We start from the raw sequence: 18,998 nt of genomic DNA, 5'->3' as shown, positions 1-18,998 counted from the left end.
CATACTTACCTCCATTGTAAAGCCTATGACTTTGAAACACTGCTCGATTAATTCATACTGGGCTTTATAGAAACTATTATTCATCATGTCCTGTACTGTTCTGAGTTGATCACTGTATAGGTACCTGAAATAAAGTATAAAAGGACAAGTGAAAAAAACATAAGATTAAATGGATATGAGGATATTTCTTATGAAAGTACAACCTGGTCGATTACCTGGGAGGCTTATTTTCAGGCAATTTGTAAAGGGCCAGTTTCTTCTTTTCAGCTAAACCAGCATAAATGTAGTAAAAAATATGAAAATTTTTTTCTCCACTGGAAAAAAAAAAACATTTTCAGTAAGGTAGTTAGTAAGAACATTAATTAATTGTTAAAATACTTGACAATGCAATTATTAGAACAGAAAGAACTTTGAGGGCTAGGGATATAGCTCAATTAGTAGAGTGCTTGCCTTGAATGCATAAGGCCATGGGTTCAATCCCTAGCACCACCACAAAAAAAAAAAAAAAAAAAAAAGAAAGAACTTTGCCTGAATACTCCATTCTGTGGTGTTTCTGTCACATTATTTCCAATAATCACTGTCAGTAAATTCCACCCACCATGATAAATAGTTGATATGAATCATTCAATGTCTGTTTGTGGGTGATTTCCATCATTGTTGTAGACACTGGGAATATAGCAGGAGCAAAGCAGTCAAGAATCCCTAACTGCTTGGAGTTTTTTGTCAGGGGAACAGACAGGAAAAGAAACAATAAAAAATATATATAGCATGGCAGCTGGTGATAAATGTTGCATTCTCTAATGTACCCAGCATAACTCCCTGAGGTAGACACTGTTTCCCCATTGTACATATCAGGAAAATCAGACTAAGAGCTACCAAATTCCCCCAAGGTTCCAGAGTTAATGACTATTTTGGATGCAAACCAGGTCTATTTGACTCCAAAGTTTGTGTCTTTAACCATACTTTTACACAGTCTTTCTGAGGCTCAGTTTTCTCACCTGTGTGAGGAGTCTCTTTCTTATAACTCTCAAATTCTATGACCTTGAGGCTCTAGGTATGAAGACCATTTTCCAGTTGCTGTAATAACACAATGAAGGGAATAGGGATCACAACAGGGTGAGTCTCTGGCTCAGGATGTCCCACAACTTGTTTGCTGGGACTCCAGGGTCTCACCCCCTTCTCCTCTTTCCCTGGGGCCCTCCTTTCACTCTGATGAGCTCTTGTTATGGGTGGTCCTAAATCCTCCCTTGACTACACATTCCACCATCACTAGCTGGGGTTGGGTCAGGGGAGGATTCTTCTTAAAAGGGTTAAATTAATATAATGCCCCAACTGTCAAGGATTTGTTAACCTTGCTTCTTTATATTATTGCTCCTCTTTCCATTTGTCTTAAACTCATACCATTACAAAGCTCTGGATGTGACCACGGGGCAGGTTATAAAATCCTACATTATTGCTCTTCTCTTGCCTGCCCTAGGCCATGACGGAGCTGTCTTAGGGTGTCTCTGTCTCATCATGCCCCATTAATGTCTGGATATCAGGTATTCTCCAAAAGTCTGTGTTAATGCAGGAATATTCAGAGGTGAAATGATTAGATTTTGAGAGCTCTGATCTAATCAGTCCACCCTACTTTGAATGGACTAACTGGGTGTTAACTATGGGCAGGTGGGTGGGGCATGCCTAGAGGAGGTGGGTCATGAGGGGGGTCGGTATTATCCCCTGGAAGGGTTCATCTTCCCTGGGGCCCCTTCCCTCCACCTCCTCCTCTCTCTGCTTTCTGGACACCATGTGTGGAGCAGTGCTTCTCTACCATACCCTTCCACCATGATGTTCTGCCTCTTCTTGAGCCCAGAACAGTGGAGTTGGCCATTTATGAACTGAAGTCTCTGAAACCATAAGCCATAATGAAGTTTCCTCCTTTCATTCGTTCTTGTCAGGTGTTTTGGTCACAGAGACAAAAGCTGACTAACACACTCCCTACTCCAGGGCAGCAAGTCTTTCCCCCTTTGAGACACTCCTCTCCTCCTTTCCCTTACCTCCTTCATAGTCAGTGTCAATGAACTCAGGGGCCAATGAAATATTTTCAGAAAAGGAATTACTATTATCAAGTTGTTATTTTTTCTTGAACAAGGGAGCCTTTAAAAGCTTTTCCACTTGAAGACCATGGAAAAGGAAAAGAGTGTACTTGATAATATGCGTAATTCTACACAAATTGTTTTACTTGAAAGATCAGAATGGATTTTAAAACTTTCCTAGGTCTTCTCCTCCTGCATATGCTATGCAATATAATTACAGAGGAGATGGAAATTTAATCTTTTCTCATTAGAAATTATTTATTCTTTCCACACCCAGAAATTTTCAACGGTAACTCAAACATATACATATAGATTTCCTTTTTCAAGGATGCAAAAAAAGATGTCTGGAGTTTGGGGAACTCTGTGGCTTTATTTAATAATCTCTATTAAAGAAAGGTAAACTTAGAAGAGAGAAAAATGTACACATTTGGGCATTAATTATCCAGAGCTATCTGTTGAGACCATAATATCAAAAGAATTAAAAAATGAGGGAGAAGAGAACAAAGAACAAAGAACTCAAGGACAAATCTTGGCAAACGCCCATTTTAAGACTGGATGGACGAATTGAAGTTGGAGAAAAAAAATTCAGAGAGGCAGAGGGAAAACCAGGAGAAACCAGCTGCAGAACAAGGAAGTGAGGGTTTCAAGCAGATGTGGTTCGCAGGTCAGATGCTTATAGGAGGACTGGCAGAGCTTTTCTTCCGAATTGGTCCAATTTACATGTTCCAAGCCCCTCTCTGTTGCTTGCTGTGACTGCAAGTATGAGATCAACCAACTCGAACATTGCACATGAGCAAGGTTAGAACAAAACTAAAAGTTTTGTTTAGTTCTCATCTTTTCCCACCACAAGATAATGAAAATTCTCTAAGCCTAGCACAGCATATAATTTAGTTTGCTTTGTTCCAATGAAATCACATTGATGGCTCTGTGTGTCTCATCTTTAACACTCAAGTGATGCAACGTACAATTAGTGAAGTGACTCATAAATGTAGACACAAAATTAGTGGATTTCTCTTTAATTGCCAGTTTACATTTACTGAGAATTGTAATTTGACAAGACCTAGAGATACTGTGGGAAATAGCTGACCTTCAGTGGATAAACAACAGAGAGTTAAAACAATGAGAAAAGAATCCATCTCCAAAGATTACCCCCTCTCAGGTCCTCTCCCAAGCCCCATGAAAGTTGCACTTGAGAGAGCCCCATAGCATCTCACACATGCCAATGTGACCAGTGTGTCCCAGGTCAGGAGTGCCTGGAGCAAAAGCAGGGTCTCAGCAAACTACCAAATATCATCTCTCTGATTCTGGCTGCACTTGCTTTGTGCATCCGTTAATATTATTTTTGAGTTCCACTCAGTCACTTGCAGAAATGTTCACCTGCCTTGGACCCTGAGGATCATCTTTGCATCTCAGCCTCTACTACCCTTGAACTTGTGGCAAAGTCTTCACAAGGGTGTAGCTTAATTCATCTGAGAAACTTTTGAACTTTTGAAAGAATGGCCAGTAACAAGGTTTGGAAAGCTAATGATGAGTTTTGCTTTCTTAAATCCCCATAGATATTCGCATAATGGTGCTTTCCGTTTTCATCTCTATTTATAAGCTCCCTCCTCCTAGACACCTACTCTCCTCAATCTCCCTCCTTATCACCTACCTGCTCATTCTTAGCAGTCAAACTCCATTTCCTACTTTCCTGCAATAGTAGAGACCAATGAATGACCAGTGAGCTTTGCACCAAGGCCTACAAGGTTCTTAGGAGACTGTGAGCTGCTTTACCCCAGGAATTATCTCTTATTGTTTTATATCTCCTGTGCTTAGCATATAGTAAGTAGTCCGTAAATATCTGTGAAATGGATGAACGAATGGATAAATGGTGAGCTCCTGAGTCAGAGACAAGGGTTCAAACTCCAACTCATTTATTTACCAGCTTTTTGATATTAAGGCAGCTTATTAAAATGCTCTTAGTTCCAGTTTCTTCATGTATAAAGTAGACAATAACACCCTGTCATCCAGCTGTAAGAATTAAATGGCATAATGGCTGTACCGTGCTTGCCAGGAGTAATTGCTCCATAAATATGTTTTCCCTCCCTCTACAGCAGAGAGCACCAAGTCTGCCACTTCATTTATGACTCTTAGGGAACCTAGTAAAGGGCTGGCAAGGGACAGAAATGCAATCAATGCTTGTGGAACTACACTGTCGTAACAGGAGGAAATGGCAGTAGAAACAGCTATAATATATGTGTGTGAGAATTATCCAGCACTGCCTTCAATATGCTCATTTTCTCCTTGAAATTAAGTAGCCTCCTTAAAAACATTCCTTATAATCATCAACATTTTGAAAAAAATCAAAGTGACAAGTCATGAGAAATATAACCTATAAGTGTGGTCAGAGAACCCGGGTGGGATGAGGTGTACAGAGGTAAAAGAGAATAGAAGCCAATTTTCTTAAAAGAAAAAGTGAGTTCAGTTTAAAATATATGTGTCTGCTCTGGTTTTTCCCTGCCCCTTCAGATCCTCCAACTTTCTCTGCCTTGCTCTGTGACCCCTAGATTCACTTCTGCCACAGCAACACCTGAGATCTGGGGCTTCCATTTGGCTTCCGTCACTGGGATGCACAGAGGACACTGGAGAGGAGAGGCACAGCATCTCACCTTGCCTTCCCCTTGACAGAGGCTACCGTCTTCAAGGCAAAAGACCTTACAGGAAAGTCTCTGCCCTGTACAAATGGTTTCTCACCCTTGTTAGTGCCTGGGCACCTGGCCATTCCTTCTTAATTCTATGATGTCCTTACTGCCTTGGCAAATAGGTTTTGCAGTTCAACCCTTTGAACTTATTCTTTCCTTTTTGTAACCCTGATTGATATAATAATCCCTTTAAATGTATAATTTAAAAAATGTACCTATAAATAATGCTTCTACTGTTTGTCTGATATTTTCATTTTCGAAGGTCACAATAAACTTCTCTAAGATGTACAAAATACAATTCCCATTAAAGAAAAAAAGTAAAAATGGGAAAATGTTTTATTTTCAATTATAAACTAGCCGTGCTCAAATTATATCTGAGTTGTATTTTAACTTGATTTTCAATTTGGGACTTGGAATGCTTTCCCCAGTAAACAATATAGTAAAACTAAAATAGTTCTTAGGCAGCTAGAGGGAAAATGCTTAATTATAGCATGTCTTAAATATAATCCAAATTACTTTATTATTTACTTATTTTTGGTACCAGGGATTGAATCCAGGGGCACTTAACCACTGAGCAACATTTCCATCCTTTTTTATTTTTATTTTTTTTGAGACAGGGTCTCCGTAAGTTACTTAAGGCCTTGCTAAGTTGCTGAGTCTAGCTTTGAACTTCTGATCCTCCTGCCTTAGCTTCCTGAGTTGTTGGGATTACAGGCATGCACCACTGCACCTAACACACTATTTTCTTTAGAACCAGAGGGTACTGGGCACAGTGGTCTATGTGAGTGATGCTCTAGCACATAACTTCATAGAACAGACTGGGAACAAAGCTTCTTAACATTGCACAGCATGGTGGCTCTGTCTAAATATCAACAGGTTACTGGGTAGTTCTGTCCCCAAAGGCCTGAGAGGCTTATACAAGTATGAGAGTAGAACAAATAACTCTTGAGAACCAGTTAAGCCTCCACATCTACATACATAGACCCCAACATTTCCCTAGGTATTGAGTGGGGAAGGCTCTGAATGTCCACTAGGATCTGGGTAATGGACACACATCAATAGTAGCAGATGTCATTTATTGAACATCTTCAATGTTCCAGGTCTATGCTAAATGTTATTTCTAATCTTCACAGCAATCAACACCATGACCACTACTTCTAATGGCTTGAACTATCAGGCATTATCTTAATTGATAGGTAGGTACTAATGCTATTTCTGTTTTAAAGATAAAAAATTGAGGTGCAGAGAGGTTCAGTAAACTTCATCTCTCTCTCTCTCTCTCTCTCTCTCTCTCTCTCTCTCTGTCTCTCTCTCTCTATCTCTCTCTCTCTCTCTCTCTCTCTCACACACACACACACACACACACACACAGAGTAAGTTGCAATCTTTAAGTTCCTATTAGGGTCCCATAAGTGTCTTTAAGATCCTGTAAGGGTCTTCAAGGTTTAAATATCTTACCCAAGGTGGACTTTCTGGAGTCATAATTCAAAACCAAATTTGTCTAATATTCGTTCTTTACATATTTTGAATTGAGGACTCAAGGGTGATTATCCAAATTGAGGGATGTGCTTAGGAGTTGGACTCCAGGCAATTTTATTAATTTCTTTCTCTCTCTCTCTCTCTCTCTCTCTCTCTCTCTCTATCTCTCTCGGTTCTGGGGATTGAACCCAGGGCCCTGTGTATGCTAATGGCACATTTTACCACAGAGGTACACCTCCAGTCCATATTCATGATTTATTTATAAACTGAATGATAGCAAATTTGCAAACACTTACAAATTAAATAATAATGTACTAATGCATAACATGATACCATGTTCTTATGAATTTAGCATGAAACATTGCTTCAATACAGTATGTTTAGCATGAAACCAACACGAGAAAAAAGAAGGATTCAAACTTATCTCACTTTCTTTAAAAATAATATAACTACCAGGTTACAAATCCAATGTGTAACTATAGTTTTCTATAATAACAACAAAAATCTTTTGGAATCATTAGATAGGAGGAGAAATTTTGCCATTCAGCTATACATTGCCAAAAGGAACTCATTCAATCTAATATCCAAACCATCTAGATAGTAATGCTTTCAATAAGTTAGCAACAAAAATGGAAAGACAGGAGGCTGGGGTGTGGCTCAGTGGTAGAGCACTTGCCTCCCATACATGAGGCACTGGGTTCGATCCTCAGTGTCACATAAAAAAATGAATAAACAAAATAAAGATTCTGTGTCCATGTATAACTAAAAAATATTTTTTAAAAATGGCAATACAATACGGCCTATTTCTAAATCTTTTACTTGGTCCTTTATGTGAAAACACAGGAAGAACAGAATTAATATAAAGATTTGTTTTTTTGTAGCATCGTTATAATTTTTAATTATTATTAAATTTCAAGTTGATTTTGTATAGAGAGATGTATTCTTTCCTACTTGAAAACTTGTTTTCATTTACTCTGTTAGTACCGCTCTGATTGGTTTGCTTTCTGCCTGATAGCATGATTTTTAGGTTATTTGTTAATTCCTCTACTGGATACAACAAATATGAGAGTAACTTGGTGCTGCGGGGCTCTCTGCTTTCAATCATAGTAGGTTATCAACATCAGTTTTTTGAATGAGAAAGACCTTTGATTATCAAATAGAAGCACTGTCTTTGCTGATGTTTCCCAGAAAACAAGAGCTATCTCATATGAACCTACATGGCTTGGTGGATAACTCGGGATTTCTCCAGAAGGTATTCAGAAATCTGTGCTCCCACTACAGCTCCAGAAGTGGTAAATTTCATTTCCAAGTATTTCCCAAATCGGCTGGAATTGTCATTTATAATAGTACAGGCATTGCCAAAGGCTTCTACCAAATTGTTCACTTGTAAAATCTTCTCTTGCAGGGTTCTGTTGTTAGCCTAGGGAGGAAATGTCAAGATACAAAAAAAAAAAGTGTGAAAAACTAACTTTGTCAATAATAAGATGTCTCTTCTTTGATAAACACTTTATGTGGACATAAACATTTGGGAGCATATTCTTGGTCTGTCGTCAGATGTCACAACCTGGTCTGTATTCCCCCTCTAGGATATGTGTTCACCCACTTGCTTTCTTAAAAGTGCATGAAGACAGACTCTACACTTTTCTATTCCAATGCAGTACTGTGCAGTGCCTGACTGAAACACAACTTACAAGCAGACTATGCACACTGAGGTACACGTCTCATTTTGTTATTCCTATCCCTCTGTCTTGGGCCCCCATCCAAATCTTCCCCAGAGCCAGAACCACTTCCCTTGCTTCAAAAGAAGCTTCCAAGCCTGAAACTAAGAGAGTAGAGTTAACTCGAGAATTCAGAAGTGGAAGAAAGGGAATCGTGAACATTAAGAGCAGCTCAGAGTCACGAATGGGAGCCAATGTGGTATCCTTCTATTTTCTCCGACCCCATCTCTATCTCTTATGCTTTTCCCTTCAAGCAAATGTTAGGTTTGTTTTTCTTCTTTACCATTTTATCTGAAATTCTACCAAGTAAGAATTTATTTGTGTTAAGAGCCAACCACTTTTAGAAAGGCATGTCCACCCTCCAATCCCCTAATCATCCACATCTTGGCAGAAATCTGCTCAAGGATATCAGGGTTAGTCCTTAATATCTGGCTGAGCTCAGCTGTGTTAAAGGCATAGGTATATTCTGAGTTACAGGAAAGGAGCAGTGGCTAACTCTGGAACAGAGGCTACACTAGAATTTGAGTGGACTGTAGAGGGGGTGATCACAGTGAGGTTTTTAGGCTGTGTAAGGACCCTGGGAGTCTTTTAAAAGATGCACTAAGGGGTGAAAGAAGGGAGCAGGGAGTATTAGGACAAAGTTGGCTCTTTAAAAATGTTTTTGGCTAGCCCTAAACCCACAAAAGGGTGAGATAATATCTCCAGCCACCTATATTAAATAGCAGAGATCTGCTACAGAAGGATCAGAGATAGTCTATCGAGCAAACACCCTGTTGTTTTGCATCTAGTAAATCTTTATCAAAGAGGTAAGTAAAAAAAGAACAAGATAAGACCTGATAACAGTGCGTGCATGCACACACACACACACACACACACACACCACCAACAACATTAGATCACACATTTAGATCTAGAATAAGATGAAGAGATTAGATGAACAACTTTGCTGACATGGACAAAACAGCATCCACACATGGTTAATCCATTATTGATGGGAAAATCTGTTAGTTCACTAAGCAAGACAGAAAAGCAACAGTGGCCCTGGAGTACATGAATTCAGGTGTTCAGCCCTTTTATGACTGAGGACTATGCTGTGCCTCACTGACCCGTTTCCTGTACCGCATCTTATTTCACTGTCCCTAAAACATGCCTTTAGCATGATATTTATTTAGAAGTAAGGAGAGGGGAGATGCTGGGCAAGGGGAGTGGAAGGACCTGAGAAGAGAGACCGGAAGCAGTGCCCCCACCTTCCTAGTCTTTGGCAGCCCTTCCAGCCCCAAGGAGCCACATCCCTGGAGGGCAGAGGTCACATTAACCACTCAGCAAAGCACATGTCTACCCCACACCAACATGCCAGAGAGAAAATATTACAGTCAGTCAGTTGGTGTTTAATAGGAACATGGAATTCTTTCTACTCATCATTTTGAAAATGAATTAGACTCAATTAAGCAGCTATTTTACCTTATGTAGCCTCAAAGTTTTATACAGAGATCTAGCTTTGCATTCACTGGTACTTCATAACACAAAATTCCTATAATCACGGTGCTGACAATATATTTAACATAGCTCTAGTTGTAACAAGCTAGATCACAATAAAAAGTTTTACAAGGGTAAGTTGTATCATGACTTCTTTTGATACTAGCCTAATGAGAAAACATAATTCTTGTCTTATTTTTAGGGCTCTACTAGAATATCAAAGTTTCCATCTTCAATTTCCTTTTTTCTTTTAAATCAAGGCATAGTTTACATAAAGAATCACCCTTCATAGTGTTCATCTCTGAGAGGTTTTACAAACATTCAATCACTTAATCTCCACTGCAGTCTGCACATAGAACAGTTCCTTCACCCTTCACAATTTATGTCTCCAACCTTGGGAGCTAATCCCTCCCTCTACTTTGAGCTCCTGTCAATCATCCATCTATTTCTATTCCTGACATTTCAACATCACAAGAATGAGGCATAAATTGAATCATATGGCACATTAGTCTTTTGACTCTGGTTTCTCTGACTCAGCACCATGTACTGGAGGTTTAACCCCTGAGATTTATCACTTCCATCAGTGTTTATTCCTTTTTACTACTGAGTAATATTCCATTGTATGGATGCACTATGGTTTATCCATTTTCTAGTTCAAGGTTTTCCACTTTCTGGAGTTTATTAATAAAGTTTCTCTAAATAATTGCCAATAAAATTTCGTGTGAATGTGGGTTTTCATTTCCTCTGGATAAGCAGGAGGATTGCTGAGCCAAGTGGTAAGTGTAATTTAGCTTTATAAGAAACATCCAAACTGTTTCCAGAGTGGCTGTGCTACATTGTGTTCTCACCAGGAACACATGAGAGTCTCAACTGCTCCACAGCCTTGTCAGCACTTCTTCCTGTGCAATTTTAAAAGCAAATTGTAACCAGTTCAATAGGTGCTTAATGGTGTTTAATTGTGGTTTAATCTGCACTTCTCAAATGTCTTTTGAACAACTTTTGATTTATTTGCAATCTACATGTCATCTTTGCCAAGGTGAATGTTCAAATAGTTTGTCCATTTCTTGTCATTTGATTTACTGAGTTTTAAAGTTGTTTCCATATATTCTAGATACAGCTAAATACAGCTTTATTAGATATGTGACTTGCAAATATTTTCTGAGAATGTGGTTTGTGTGTTCATTTTTCAACAGTGTCACCGGAGATTAGAAGCTCTTAATTTTGGTAAAATCTGATTCTTCTTTTTATGAATTATACATTACATGTTGTATCTAAGAGCTCTTTGATTAACTCAAGAGTTCTAAGAGGTTTTACTAAGTTTTCTTCTAGAAGTTTTATAGTTTTGGGGTTTACATTTAGGTTTATTATCCATTTTGAGTTATTTTTAATAATCTATGAGGTCTAGATTGTGGTTTGTGGGTTTTTTGGCATATGCAATTATCCCAGCACCATTAGTTAAAAATTAATTCTTCATTAATTGACTATGTGCCTTGTCAAAAATAAAAAATATGTGTTCTCTATTCTCCTCCATTAATCATTTTTTCCCTTCCTTTAATAACATACTTCTTGAGGAAGGGGAAAAGGAGAGGAAGAGAGAGGGTAGTAGGGAAGGATGATACAATCTAAGAATGATATGTGCATGTATAAAAATGTTATAGTCAAATCCACTAATTTGTATGATTATGAGTCAATAATGATAATAAAATAGATATAAAAATAACATACTTCTTGACCATTATAACTTTAATAAATCTTCTTTTTCAAAATTACTAGGGACTAGGGGCTGGGGTTGTGGCTCAGTGGTAGAGCGCTTGCCTTGCATGTGAGAAATCCTGGGTTTGATCCTCAGCACCACATAAAAATAAACAAACAAAATAAAGATATTGTGTCCATGTGTAACTAAAAAAAAATTACTTAGCTAGTCTAGGTCCTTTGTTTTTCCATATATATTTTTGATTCAGTGTGTTAATTTCCTCCAAAAAAATCCTTTTGGGATTTTTACTGTTATTGCATTGAATGTCCAGGTCAATCTGTGAAGAACTACAATCTTAATAATATTGAACCATTTGATACATCAGTCTGGTATATCTCTATATTTATCTAGTTCTTTCTAGATATATATATATTTTTTTTCTAATTTTCAGCATATGAATCCTGCATGTATTTAATAAAATTTAGATTTACATAGTGCATGTTTTGTTTTGTTTGATGCTACTGAAGATGGTAATTTTGAGCTTCAATTTGTAATTGATTATTTCTAATATATACGTAATACTAAAGTCAACTGACATTTGTGCAATACTATATTTTAACCTGCCAGCAACAAAAGCAAAGAGAGAAAGGCATTCAGCAAGTGCTTTGGGGCTAAGCAGGGAAAGGTCACATTCATAAAGCCTTGCTTGAGAAAAATGTATCTGCCTTTTATATTGTTTGCTCTATTTTAAATTCAAATGATAGCAATTGCGTTTTATAATTTCCATTATTGAATGCGGGAGTTAGGGAATATTAATCTAATTAATTATATGAAATTCTGAAATACAACAAATATCTCTGCTAGGACAGAGAAAAAAAAATTGTACCTTTCCAAGCACCGTCAGTTGCTGAACTAAAAGATGAGCACTTTCAGTCTTCCCAGCCCCACTCTCTCCAGAAATAACTATGCACTGCATGAGGAAAAAGGACATGGTGAGACTTCATCCTCAGGAAAGTAAACTGGCACACAAGAAATCAAGAGGGGGATTTTACTCGCCTTACCTGGTCTGAATTATATGTGACCATAGACTGATATCCTAAGTCAGCTATTGCAAAAACGTGAGGAGGGCTGGCAGTTCTCTTTGCTCCAAGATATAGTTTGGAATGCTAAAGGTTAAAAAAAAAATGCGTTATAGGACTTTTTAGTTTTGCTTCTGCTTTTGTTTAAACTCTGAACTATTCACAGATAAAACACTAATTTTTAAAGCAGCATATAAATAAAATACCATTACATGCCAACAAAATATCACACACACACACACACACACACACATATACATGTATGTCCAAATTGCAAATTATGCAAAATAAAACATTCATATGACTTCTGCAGCAAAGCTTAAGGCTTCAAAATACTATTGTTTAAATTAAAAATACTTCATAAATAAGACAATTTGGTATCATTTTATTGACTACTTCTTGAATACAATAATGCCTGGCTTATGGCCTCTATTTTATTTCCTTTCATTTCATTTAAACTAAATTGTCTTGTCTGATTTGTACAAGATTACACAATTAATGTGCAGGAGAATTCTGCTAAAGCCTAACTTCTTCTGAAACTTAGGTCAAGGCTTCTAAATTTTAGGTTGGTAGAGGTTAACCTTATATATTTTTTACATGCAAAATATAACTACTAGTAAAATATTAAATAATTTTCTAGAATATGCAAATAGCTAGAAAAGAATAGGTCCAATTAAAAATGAAAAACAGCCAAGTGTAACTCTATACTTAAACCATTAGGGGTTGAATCATTGATAATTATATATTCATATTCATAAAACACTTCTAATACGATCGTAAGAAAGCCAATCAATACAATGAAAAGGAACTTTTAAAATGACAAGAAGTTTTGCAGCCACTAAGTATGTATTATACACATAAAAAATGTAGTTGCACTTTTGACTCTTCAATATTGGTTTGGAGACAGATAATTAAGTATATAAATAGACATCAGTTTAGTGAGATGCTATGTAGTACAGAACTGTTACCAATTACTGAATATAATTAACATTCTGAAACATACTTTTGGAACAAGGAAAACCACAAGCTACACCTAGACTGACTTCATCTATTTTTCATATCATTATGTTTTAACAATAACTACATCACTTCTTTTTTAAAGTGCTGTATAAAAAAGTTTTTGACATCCTTTTAAATTAGGAATCTGAATAAAATAATTATTTGTACAAAGTAAGAGAATGCAAACATATCACATACCTTTGTAGAGTAAAGACCCAGATTCTGAAAAGGGTTAAGAGCAATGAGTATATCTCCCACGTAGATATAGATCTGATCTCTCGAATAACACTTTTCAAGCTGCTCTGAGACTGTATTCTGCAAGAAAATAAAAATAATTTCTCTCTCCTAAAAATCAACTACAATTTGAAAAGTAAATAACAATAAGTAAAACACCTGGAATCTAGATGAAGAGTTAGAAAGAAACATAATCATAGTAAGCAATGTAACATCAGGTGTGCAGGTACCCATCTGTTCAACAGGCATTTGCTTAGGTTTCTGAGAGCCAAAGAAGAATGTCATTGTAAACCACATTTTTCAAAGGACATAATATATCTCTATGCTAGATATTATGTTACACACAGAAAATACAGGACACACATACATATTGTTACATTCCACAAAGCTGGTGAATTACTTTGATTTGGAATAAAATTATATTCACTATATTTTCAATTGCTTTGCTAGTGTATTTCTCTTTCCTTCATCTACTACATTTATTTATTATCTTGAAATTTATCTAACAAGCATATAACACATTAAACATATAGACAGACATAACACATTAACACAAAGTTCCATATTGTTATAATGCATTCTCATAACTCATTGTATGTTACAAACAATATGTGTATATATTGGCATACATATTGTATATATGTATGCATATATATATATGCATACATATACATGTGTATATCCATATATATGTATATGTGTGTGTATATATATACATATGTATGTATATATACACATATATACATATATATGTGTATGTGTGTGTGTGTATATATATGTGTGTGTGTGTGTATGTATGTATGTATATATATCTCAAATTTTCTAACAAGTCCAATGTCTAAGGGAAGGAAAAATTCAAAAAAGTAACTTTCATAGTTGATAAATCATGTGAGCAAATGGATCAATTTTAATAGTGTCAGAAATCATTTATATAGTACATAAAAAAGAACAAAATATAATCTAAACAACAGAAAGAAACAAATTCAGTACTTAATACGTTAATATATTGTCAGCAACATGATTAGTGAAGCTTTATAATCCACAAGCCTAGAATTTACATAATTGGAAAGTTTGATACATAGCATATTACTTCTGTTGAGAACAGGGCCCTTGATTTGTTGTATTTCTGAGTAAAATGTTCAGACATATATTAGAAATATTAAGAAACAAAAAGCTATTGTTGAGGCAGGATAGAAGTCCCAACTTTTACTGAAATGAGAACATTTTATTTCTTTAATGATCTGATTATCTGGAATAAACAGGGATAAGGGGAAAGAAGGCTGATATTATAATTTACTGGCTTTTTTTTTTGCACTGTTTACACAAGATACTTGAAGTAGTGCTGAGATAATTGGAACGAGAAATTACAAACAGAATTCAATGCCCTAAAAGGTAAGCTGGATGAGAACAGGGGCTTTCTGATCCCACGCAGATCTGAGTAGGATCAATGGAAGCTTCTGAGGTACCATAGAGGCTTTTGGGCACTGAGGGATGGAGCAGAAGAGGATTATATGTGGTGGCTATAAGAGGCACATAGTAAATGATACCTTTGAGATTCCCAGAAATAATTAAGGAGAAGAAAGTTCTGCAAAACAACTCATGCTTGGGGGAAACCTCACAACCTTTTCACCTGAGCATTAAAAAAATGGTAGAGAGCTTGCCTAGCACATGTGAGGCACTGGGTTTGATCCTCAGCACCACATAAAAATAAAATAAAAATACTGGGTCCACCTAAAACTAAAAAATAAATATTTTTTTAAAATGACATTAGTGGGCTGGGGTTGTGGCTGAGTGGCCGAACACTTGCCTCGCATATGTGAGGCACTGGGTTTGATCCTCAGCACCACATAAAAATAGATAAACAAAATAAAGATATTGTGTCCCTGTATAACTAACAAAAATATTTTTTAAAAATGACATTAGGCTGGAAGGATCTAGAAATTTGAGTTCTATATATTAAAACTGAATATGGAAGAGATAATCAGGAAGTTAGGAGACAAAGCCTGAGACTTACAGATGTATTCAAAGAATTCCATGTCCACATCACTCCAATAAATGTTTTAAAATCTGGAATGTCTAAGTTTAATTAAACTGAATTTTTACCTCATCCAGAACTTCTAGGGTTGCTAAATCATCTACATCCTTCAGATGGGAAATTAGAGATCTGTTTAAGTTGCCTTTCTTGGTGTGAATACGTTCATGTCTGTGGAGAAAAACCATTTCTGATTTAAGAACTTATTACTGATCAAAGTAGAAATAAGTTTTTGATACATGAGATGAAAAACTCTCATGATTCTGTCTCCTAAATACAGTGATAGCATACCAGAAAATACCCTAATACATTTGATCTTTGCTATTTATTTTCTCATTTCCACTGGGAAAATACGACATATAAAACTTTATTCACGAATGATCAAAAGGATCCATGATTTCTGTCAAGAATTTTTCTAAATTTTCCAAGAGTTTACAGCTTTCTTTAAATTTCTATGTGTGGTTCAATCTGTTATGAGGTGGTAAGTCAGAAATATTCTCATTTATTGGATTTTCAGTTTTGTCTAATGTAGTATTTGGTCACTGGTAGTCAAAGTAAGGTAACTTTTTTTCCTTTTTTTATTTATTTCTTACATACATGACAGTAGTGGAGTGCATTACATTCATGATTAACCATTCACAGCACAATTATTTGTAACTCTGTATATAAAGTATGAATTTTTAAAATGTTAATTCAGCAAACTGTAACAGAAATACAAAATAAATAACATCATAATTTGAAAAAGTTAAATTTACATATTAAAAACCTGATTTGGGGTACCAGAAAATTTATTTCCAAAGAGGAACATTTTAGTGACTTTCCAAAATACTGCCAAGATCTTGATGTAACGTGGAGACTAGGAGAAGTCACTGAGTTCAATGCAATTGTTTTCTTAGTCTTTTCTGGAACCTGCTCTATTGTGAGGAGAATTGTATTTTCATTGTTTATTTTGGGACATACTTTTAAGCACCTGGTTTGATCCACTGGTACAAAGTGAAAAGAATAAGTAAGGAGTACTAAGAACCATAACACTCCCTCAGAAGACTTGTACGGTTTCTCCTTGCTTAACAAATTAGATCCGCTGGGGCTGGGGCTGGAGCTGGTGTGTGTGAGGCCCTGGGTTCACACCTGAGTATTGAAAGAAATTTAAAAAGAAAGGAAATGAGCTCGCTCGACAAATAAATGCAGCCCCCAAGGTCACCTGCTCCTTTGGGGGCACCAGCATCCACATGTTCACTTGCTACAGGGCATGGTTTCTTCGGCTGCTTCTCTCATTCCTCCATCATTTGTTTTTTACCTTCAGCTGTCAAAATAGCTGTCTCATAAACCACAAAACAAACCCCTATCTCCTCTGATTTCTAGTTCCCTCTACTTACCATTCCATTTCTTTGCTTCATAACAAAATCTTTAAAAAAATAATTTATACTTCTTCAGGCATTCATCTCATACTCTACAGAAACACTTTTTGTTTGTTTGTTTTTTGGTCATTTGTTTGTTAACGATGCTAATGACCTCACATTGCTAAAGCCAGTGGTCAATTCTTTTTTTTTTTTTTTTTTTTTGGTGGGAGCGGGTACCAGGGATCGAACTCAGGGACATTCGGCCACTGAACCACATCCCCATCCCTATTTTGTATTTTATTTAGAGGCAGGGTCTCACCGAGTTGCTTAGTGCCTTGAGGTTGCTGAGGCTGTCTTTGAATGTGTGATCCTCCTGCCTCAGCCTCCCAAGTCGCTGGGATTATAGGCATGTACCACCATGCCCAACTCCAATGGTCAATTCTAAGTCCTCATTTTACTTAACCTATAAGCAGCCTCTAACCAACACTGTCATGAACACATCAGTCTTAGAGTCCTGTACATTTTCCTTGATTCTCTTCCTTGCTTCACTGGCATCTCCAGTTTAGTTTTCCTGCCCCTCCCCCATCTTTCTGTCACATTTTGGGCTCTTCTGAGCTTCAGGTCTTGGAGTTATATTTTCCTCACATTTATTTCCTTTTATTTTTCATAACTGTAAATGCCACTCCTTCGTGAACAGCTCTACAACTAGGCACCCCTTGTTTATTATTTAACCCCTCACTTGGAAGTCCACCAGGCAGACTTACTGCCTTCTAAGCTATACTCCTGCCTTCGCTGGCCAAGACCTGCCCCTCCACCATGACTCCCTCACTTGGTAAATGGAGGTTCTACTCTTCTGAGGTGTTCATGACCAATACCTCAGAGACACCCTTGGCTCTTCTGTTTCTCACACTTCTCATGCAATCTAGATTCACATCCCATGAACTCCATGACCACATTTATCTAGGACTAGATGTTTCTCATCACTATCACCTCCACCATATTGCATCCCAAGATGGCAACGACAGCCTCAAGGTAGTTTCCTCAAGGTAGTTTCCTGGCTGCCACTTTTGCCTTCCTACATTCTTTTCAACACATGGCCAGAGAGACCTTTTAAAAATAAGTCCCATCATGCCACTCCCCTGCTCTGAACTCTTGCCTCCCCATTACCAAGCGATATCCAAAGCCTCAACATGGGCTACAAAGCCCTAGAGGGTCAGCCCCCACTCCCCTCCTGTCACTCCCCCTTATTTCTCTAATATTATCTTTCTAGTATCTCCTCTGATAACTCATTCCATCCACATTGTCTTTCTTGTCATTTCTTAAATATGTTAAGCATGTTTCTAAGGCACAGACTTGGACTTGCTGTTCCCTCTGACTGGGATGTACTTTCTACTGATATCCATAAAGCTCCCTCCTACTTTCTACAGGCCTCTTGTAATACTATACTGGACAGTCCATGTAAGTTAACATCTTCTATCCAGATTCTATCTAGAACTTCCCAACAGCTTCTTCCTGCTTTATCTTTATATTGCCTCTCTGTCTCTCTGTCTGTCTCTCTCTCATGTGTGTTTATGTCTCTCTGTGTGTGTTTATTGTTTTTCTTTGCTCCCGTCAGACTGTAAACTTGGTGAGATGGAGTAATAGCATGATTCATTGCTGTGTTCCCATCATCTATAAGAGTGAGTGCCTGGCAAATAGTAGTCACTCATACACGTGTTGAGTGGCTTGCTGAAAGCAACTCCTCATTCTAGCATTCAAAGCCTTCAATAATACCATCCACACTGTCTTCCTGGTGTATTTGCTGTGAAACACTTTTTACTTGAGCTTAATTGAATCTGTTCCTGTTTTTTGTTTATATCTTCTGAGCTCTCTCCATTTACCCCTTTGTTTTGACTTCCTTTTTTGGCCTCATCTGTGTGATGAAATTTCATTCAGTGTTCACAGTGTACCTCAAATGCCTCCTCTTTTTAAATCTCTCAGCAGAATTCTTTTCATCCTTCAAGATAAAAATTTGGTTAAGTCACTTCAGTCACCCATTTGTTTACTGGTATTATCCTTTTACAAGGACAGGAAGTTCATTTCAACATATGGTGCTGAAACACCTGGATAACCACATGAAATAAGAAAAAAGTAAGATATGAGAAGCTGATCTTACTCTTTCACAAACATTAACTCAAAATGGACTGCACACC

The 18,998-nt window shown here is 37.0% G+C and overlaps 1 protein-coding gene across 1 annotated transcript in view; it reads right to left on the bottom strand.

The window, feature by feature from the left end:
- The window catches only part of MYO3A (myosin IIIA), a gene marked incomplete at both ends in the record, with an annotated part of 197,984 nt that overhangs the window by 100,893 nt on the left and 78,093 nt on the right, over positions 1-18,998 (bottom strand). The window contains 7 exons of the mRNA XM_081300337.1: positions 10-124; positions 216-314; positions 7,453-7,655; positions 12,009-12,092; positions 12,184-12,288; positions 13,399-13,515; positions 15,538-15,637. Of these exons, the coding sequence (XP_081156463.1) occupies positions 10-124; positions 216-314; positions 7,453-7,655; positions 12,009-12,092; positions 12,184-12,288; positions 13,399-13,515; positions 15,538-15,637 (823 nt within the window). The remainder of the gene's footprint in view (positions 1-9; positions 125-215; positions 315-7,452; positions 7,656-12,008; positions 12,093-12,183; positions 12,289-13,398; positions 13,516-15,537; positions 15,638-18,998) is intronic.

This window comes from Spermophilus citellus (genome assembly GCF_964194105.1).
Source record: "Spermophilus citellus genome assembly, chromosome: 6".
Lineage (NCBI taxonomy): Eukaryota > Metazoa > Chordata > Mammalia > Rodentia > Sciuridae > Spermophilus > Spermophilus citellus.
The sequence above is the reverse complement of the archived record's forward strand: the minus strand, read 5'-3'. Positions and strand labels throughout refer to the sequence as shown.